Raw genomic sequence first — 7,723 nt, 5'->3', positions numbered from 1 at the left:
ATAGGTGATTTAAAAAATCCTCCTATAATATTTGGTATATAAATATTAAATGCTTTAATGTAATTATATTAAATTATATTATAATATATAGTATAATATAATATTATTTAGAACAATTAAAATAAAATATAATAGGTATATTATTTTAATATGATATGTATGCTAAATGCTAATATAAAATTGACAAAACAAAAAATGATAATATTATGATATGATGTGTTAGTGATAAAAAAAAAGTGCGAAATTCAAATGAACCAATCATAGAAGAGCGGTTCTGAGTGTACCCACATTTGCAAAATACGCATCCGGGACATATGGCAAATTGGCAACCCTGAATCCTAGCCTAGAGCCAGCCGTGATGCACGCGCACCGGCGCCAAAATTACATGCTGGAGTTAGACGCTCCTATATTTTCTTACGTTAGATCAAATAATGATGCGGTTCGTAAGTTTAGGTTATGCGTTAATTACATAATATGATAAATCATTCAATCAGGACATATTATTCTTTTATTTGAACAAATTCTATTAAACGAATTTATCTTTACAAATAACTTTTTGTCGCCTTTGAGGCTTCATAAATCATAATATGTAAGCCAGGGTGACCTTAAACGTTAATTTTTGGTTCAGTTCCATAATTCGTTTTTGAACTTTATTTGCGATAAACGTTAAATCAAGCTTTGTTCAACAGACGGTTAAAGATATAAATTAAATGGTTCACCAAACATTTTACAAGAAAACGTTAAAATTGTTTATGTTTTTTTGAAAATTTCGCCTAAAAACTTTAAAAAATTTAAATTTCTTTAATGATGAACTTAATAAACGTTGTTAAGTTATTCGTTCTTGTAAATTTAATCAAAAGAACGTTTTAAAATAATACGTTCATGAACATTTAATGAGAAGAACGTTTTGAAATAATACGTTCTTGAACATTTAATCAGAAGAACGTTATACAGTAATATGTTCTCGAACACTTTAAAGTTATACGTTCTTCAGTATTTAATCAGAAGAACGTTTTAGAGTAATATGTTCCAAATTTTGAATTGTTATATGTTAACGTTTGTAAGATGGAGACAATAAGGGCAGATGCTAAATAAAATAATATTTTAAATTAAAATTGTAGGTACCATTTATATCTACATAAATAAATTATAGAATACAAATACATTTATGAACAGTTTTAAAGGTTAAAACTAAGATTAATGAACCCTAGTTTACTGGAAGACATAATGGTTGTACGATCAAACTATTTATTTGATAAAAGTTAATCTACAGTAGGTACCTATTCTTATATATTTAAAGTATTCATTGATTATTATTTTTTTATTTATAGTATTTATTCATTATTATTCATTTATGGGTTAAATTTATTATTATTTATTTATTATTATTATTATTAATTAATGTATTATGTTACTATATTATTGCTCATAATAACTTATTACCTATAATCTATATTATAATCATATTATATCATCTTATGTAGTCAAAAATAAATGATCGGTAAAATAGTCAAAAGATAATTCATAACGTTATTTTCAAAGTTCGAAGAACGGTTTAGTTCGTGATGTTCTATGTGTTAAAAGTTTGAAGAACGTATTAGCTTATTGCGTTCTTCGTGTAATTGTTCAAAGAACTTAATAAGTTATAACGTTTTTCTAGTAATGGTTCAAAGAGCTTAATAGGTTATGATGCTCCTCATGTCAATTATTTAAAGAACTTTAAAGTTTATAACGTTTTTCGTGAAAAAGTTTAGTAAACTTAATAGTTTATAATGTTATTTCATATGAAGGACCAATAAACTAAATTAAATATTTGGTTTCGTTCCATTATATTTTGGTTCATGAACAACAATAATGTTCTTTAACCGTTTTTTTGCGTCCCGTTCGGAAACCCTGATGGAAGCATCACTGTATTATAAAAATATTAAATCAATCGTTATATTATACTTATGTAAGAGTATTGTCACAATGAATCACTATAAATTCCCTTTAATTTCAGGTATACTTAATGTCTTTTTACTAAAATATAAATTTGATTGAATCAAATGTTTTTTTGTTGTTTCACAATGATATAATATACTTTATTATACGCAGTACGATGTTCTCCCTGTAATGAGAATAATATATAAACTGTAAAAATGTCATAAACAATTATTTATGCACATGAATGGCAAAGGTGAAAACACTTTAATTTTTATAATTGTCTCGATTATCCTGTATTCAACAATGATAGCGTGTATCATAAGTTTCAATTAACATTGGATAACAGCCATGAGTTATGAAATATATTACTGATAATTGATACGTTTAGAGGAATCGACATGTTTGATCTGTAACCTCTATATATTTCCGTAAATATTTATAAAACTATAATATTTAACAGGAAAAATGTTATTAAGTTGTTCCAGAAATAATAAATGTCCTAATTTAAACAAAATAGTACAAACAAAGTTAAATAAGTTACATGCGATTGAATTTCCTCAAATAAATTCGTTCTGTAAATAACAGAAATGAAAAATAATATTTATATTATTTTGTAAGTACTACTAAGCAGTATGAACAATCCAAGTTTAGGGCCTTGGCATCAGCTCTCTCCATCTCAGCTTCTTTGAGCCTTCTCGTAGGAGTCAGTGGATTTCGTCATGTAATCCATTTTATTAATTTATTGATGGAATGTTGTGATAATATGACCATAAATGCACTTAAAATAATATGTTCTATCTATATTAAATAACCTCAATTAAAATTTCAGTTTTTCATTATACCTAAAGGTTTTAAAATACCGTCATCGTCAGCTATTAATTTAGTACGAGATCATTGCATTCATGCGACTTACTAAGCTACGAATTGTGTACCTATATATTTTTTAATTTAGTTCAGTAAATAATACTCAAAACCGTACTTTTTTAAATACCTACAAATAATAATATATTGTTCAATTAACAATGTTAAATGCACAAATAACTAATTATCTAGATATAAAATAAGACAACCTAATAACAGATAATTTTACAGTTTTAGGTTTTTCAAGACTTTATAAATTAAAATATTATATTATATAGGTAGGGGAGAGTGTTGTACCTTGGGACCATTTTTATTAAATGTCCCCTAACAGCTCTAATTGTTAATATTTCACGTTAATGCATATTACAAATATTGTAGATATAATATATCTATACATGAGTATTTTTTTTTCAAATCCTAAATTAACTGCCTTCTGAGAAAATTTTATTTTTAAAAAATAAAAAAAATGGTCCAAGGTACAATATAACCACTTATACAAATATAACCACTTAATCTTAGGTAGATGATAAAAAATATTGTTAAATTTTTTAAACCTTAAAATTCACGATTTGGTCCAAGGTACATGCATACAAATTTGGAAAGAATGTAATTTTTTGGTCCTTAATAATAGGTAATTTTTTGTCTTAATTGACTACACCATTAAATTCTATTCAATATTTAACGTAAAATGGCACTAACCCAAAGAACTTCTATCACAAATTTATATGTTGAAAATACAATTTAAAAAAACCAAAATTTATTATTTTGATAGGCTTATTTATTTTTGTTTTATTATAAATTCATTAGTGATTTTACTGTTCAAACTGGGGATATATTTCAATGTCGTAGAACTAGTGCCTATAATTCCATCCATGAATTAATTCTTTACCAATTACAAAGGCAGAAATAAGCATAAGACATGCGGTCCAAGGTACAACACTCTCCCCTACTCATATGCGTACAATTATAGTTAAGATTCTTTATTATATCATTCTACAAAAATACAATATATATTAAATTAATCGAGAAATGGAAAATCAAAATAAGTTACGCAAAATCTACTTAAGTCAACTTCACCTTAAATCGAAAAGAATGCCCTCCACTAATTTTAAACAATAAGAGATTCATCTGGAAAGATCATATAAACACTAAAAGAAAATAATTAAACTCACGCTTTTACCTTCTCTGCCCAATCCTTAAGAGTTACCTATAAAGCTATTACTATAGCTCATATTTGGTTATATGGCATCCAAGCAAAACCATCGAACATTCACCCACTGCAGGAAGTATTTTAGGCAATTAGTCAGCCACTAATTACTGGATGCCCATGTCCGTGTTGTATGTCTTCAATTTAAATATACACAATAATCTACATATTAATCCACACTCAAAAATCTACCACACCAATAATATAACCGTTTTCACAACAAACTTACAAATCACAAAAATCTTCTTAGGTATTTCCCAAATTGAATTAATTAATAGTAACAATAATAAAACTATTATAATATACTGCTGTGCTACCAATAGGTTTGTCTCGTCTTCCATGTGATAATGTATATTTATATTAATTATTTATATGTTGTCATATTTATTAGTTAGTTTAGTTTATTTGATTGGTTAAGAAAAAAGATGATATGTTTACTGTTTAACAAAAAGTCAACAACATAGTAGGTATACTATTATTTTGTGTAATTTAATCAAATTGGTGTTTCCCAAGGTCGTATAAGATTAAACTCCACAACCTCACAGCCCACTATTATATTTTTTACATTAATAGCTTTATACACCAGTTTATATTTTCCATAAAAATAAACTTTCGGAAAGTTATGGTCTTCAAATTTCTTCAAGTCAATCCCTGATGTAATATATGTTCCCTGTAAAAATGTGGAGATAAATTGTTACAATTTAATGGAAATAATTGTTATTATTAATTTTAGATCCTGAGTGTAGAAAAATAATGACGAATCTATTTTACAATGATGTGTGTTTTTTTTCTGTCTGTTACAACTTTTGGGGAAGTAAAAATTATATCTGACTTTCTACTTCAGCATCTCTTTTGATAGTAAAGTGAATCTAGTTGGTGCATTCGAAATTGAATATGCCCATTAGTTTTCGAAATTGTCGATAATAAACTAAAATTAAATTAAAGACAAATTGGAATATTTGACAATATCAATTTCATATTTTTGGATTAAGTTAAAAACTGATAACTGCAGATAGGTACTTTTAATATTTACCAAATGTTTATATTAGCATTTTCCATAAGTACACGATAATATTTTCAAAATATTTTCACTATTTATTTCACACATTTTTGTATTTATACGAATTTTTTTAATTATTAAATTTGGTTATTTATTCATGTATGTTAGGTCGACACAACGTTTCTGCTCAGAATAGTTTTCATTTATTGATTTATCCATTACAATGACACGAGAACTACTGTACTTTTCCACCTTTTTATTTTTAAATATTTAGTCTACCATTTTCAAATCATTAAATAATTTATAATATAAATCTACAATGGTTATTAGTGTTATTACACAGTTATATTAATTATAATTGATTGTAATAGTTTTATACATTACCATTGGTAGTGGACATTTATCTGTTGGAATGTTAAAACCCTTTGTAAATGTAAACCATGCGTTTCCTCCGAAATTTTTCATAACGCTACATGCGTTTTTTGTTATTAAAGTATTTGAATTTGGTATCCAACCACCAGTTGAACCCCAAGTCGCTAGATTTAAATCAAGCTATAAATAAATAATAAATCACTTTAAGTAAAATGAACAACACAAATTTACAATTCAATGGAAATTAATATTGTTCCAACTCATAGACCATAATTACTACGCAATATGTTCACCAGGACTTGGCAATTTTAGTCACTTATTTTGTATAATAATATAATAACAATAATGATACTTATTATAACTTATGTTTTCAGTTAATAAATAAAATAGTTTTTACACATATTTTAATATTGATGGTTTGATCAAATTAATGAGTGCCATTGGTAACTTAATTGATATAGGTACAAATATTAATTCCTCATGATTTAGTATTGGGTACCTAGCCAGGTAGGTATATACCAATTATGATTATTAAATTGAAAGTAAATATAATAATACAGTAAAACTTCCATATTACGAACCTCTATTTCATGAAATTTTTTGTTATTACATAGGTATCTTATAGTTCTAAATAGAACTAAAACCAAATACATGTAACCAGCTGTTGCCTGTGGCAAATTAAATAATGTCAGTGAATTTGTCTCATCTTAAACTCCGTTAAATATAAAGTAGTTATAAAACTGTACAGGCTTAAAAAATCTTTTAGGTGGTTACAGTTCTCAAGTTATGTCCAACCATGATCACAATTTTTTTTTAACCAATAGTAGCTATATAAACAAAAAAATATTTGATTTTCATCAACTATTAAACTGCACATTTCACAAAATCTTTTCTTAGTGCACCTATATATAGTAAAAGTACATTTGCTAAAAATATAATATGAATAGGTTAGTTTGTTTGACTTCATATTTTATACATACAGATTCAATTTAATATTTTTGTTGTCAATGAGGATTCGTAATACTATGAAAGTTTCACTATATTATACAAATATTAAATTAATTATTATAATAATATATTTACTGTTAGAGTATCGTCAAAAGGTATCAAAAATGTTAAATTCCCTTTGTATTCTTTTGTACTTGATGACGTTTTACGAATAAAAATATTTAATTGAATTGTATGGTTTTTTGTTGATCCACAAGGATATACTTTCTCAAACACCACACGATATTCTCCCTGTAATAAGAGTAACATTTATAAAGCATTAATGTATGTAGAAATGTCATACATCATTTGTATATATAAATAATAATTAATATACACGTTTATTAAATCAAGAAGATTATTAACTTACCACGGGCAAGTTTGGCATAAAAATATTTTTTGATTGAGAAAGTGAGAGAAATCCAAGAAGTACGAACACTTTCATTTTTTTATGTTTGCAGTAATATTTTATTTGAACAATAATAGAGTGTATCATAAGTTTTAACTGTGTAACAGTTGAAATAAAAGAGTTGAATAACAGCCATGAGTAGTATAACATATTGATAGGTACATTTATAGCAGTTGATATGCATGAGCTGTAACCTCTAAATATTTCCGGATGTAGGTATATTATAATTATATTTAATAGAAAAATGTAATGAATTGGTCCGTAAATTATAAATTTGAAAATTTGACTAAAGTGTACAAAAGAAGCTAAATAAATTACATAGCTTCAATTTCCTTAAATGTATAAAGATAAAAAAACCAAACATTATTTAATTATAATAATATATAAATTTGTTGGCTAACATAAAAATAAAAAGTTTCTAGTTGCTGCGAACAATATATTTTTTTAATGGACTGTAGTAACGAAAAACCTTGTATTCGAATTTCAAGCTTGAACCGTATAAACTGAACATTTTATAATTATTTATAAAATGATTTTACAAATTTTCATGATTTTGATGAATTTTCTCAAAATTTTAACTTAAAATAATTGTGTCTATGTAGGTATCTTTATCGTTGTAATAACAGTTTATGAGGAACCTTGTATTTAATTTTCAAGGTTTTTGACTTGATGACACTCTTAAAATTGTTTATACTACTATAATAATTACTATTATGTGTATTTGATTGAATTGTTAAAAAATCAGCAATTCCACCTAGTTCTGATGTTGAAATACTCAGTTCCTGCGGTGCTACAATCGATTTGTAAAATTGAAAATTACAATTTAAGCATTTGAAAAAATAATAATCCGTTTTATGTTATTTACAATTAAAATGTTACACAATTTTTGGGTTTATCGTTATATAGAATTAAAACGTTATTCAATTTTTGCGTTTATCGTTATTTAGAATTAAAACATTATCCT

General features: G+C 25.7%; 1 protein-coding gene across 1 annotated transcript; it reads right to left on the bottom strand.

The window, feature by feature from the left end:
- Nucleotides 1-3,300: 3,300 nt before the first annotated feature.
- Nucleotides 3,301-7,036, bottom strand: LOC100573598. Its single transcript, XM_003242993.4, has 4 exons — nt 6,721-7,036; nt 6,447-6,602; nt 5,376-5,543; nt 3,301-4,661 (listed from the first exon to the last, which is right to left on the bottom strand). Exons 1-4 carry the CDS (start codon nt 6,907-6,909, stop codon nt 4,485-4,487), a joined length of 690 nt encoding a protein of 229 aa, XP_003243041.3. The 5' UTR covers nt 6,910-7,036; the 3' UTR covers nt 3,301-4,484.
- Nucleotides 7,037-7,723: the final 687 nt, after the last annotated feature.

The sequence above is a fragment of the Acyrthosiphon pisum genome, chromosome A1 (assembly GCF_005508785.2).
Source record: "Acyrthosiphon pisum isolate AL4f chromosome A1, pea_aphid_22Mar2018_4r6ur, whole genome shotgun sequence".
Classification (NCBI taxonomy): Eukaryota; Metazoa; Arthropoda; class Insecta; order Hemiptera; family Aphididae; genus Acyrthosiphon; species Acyrthosiphon pisum.
The sequence above is the reverse complement of the archived record's forward strand: the minus strand, read 5'-3'. Positions and strand labels throughout refer to the sequence as shown.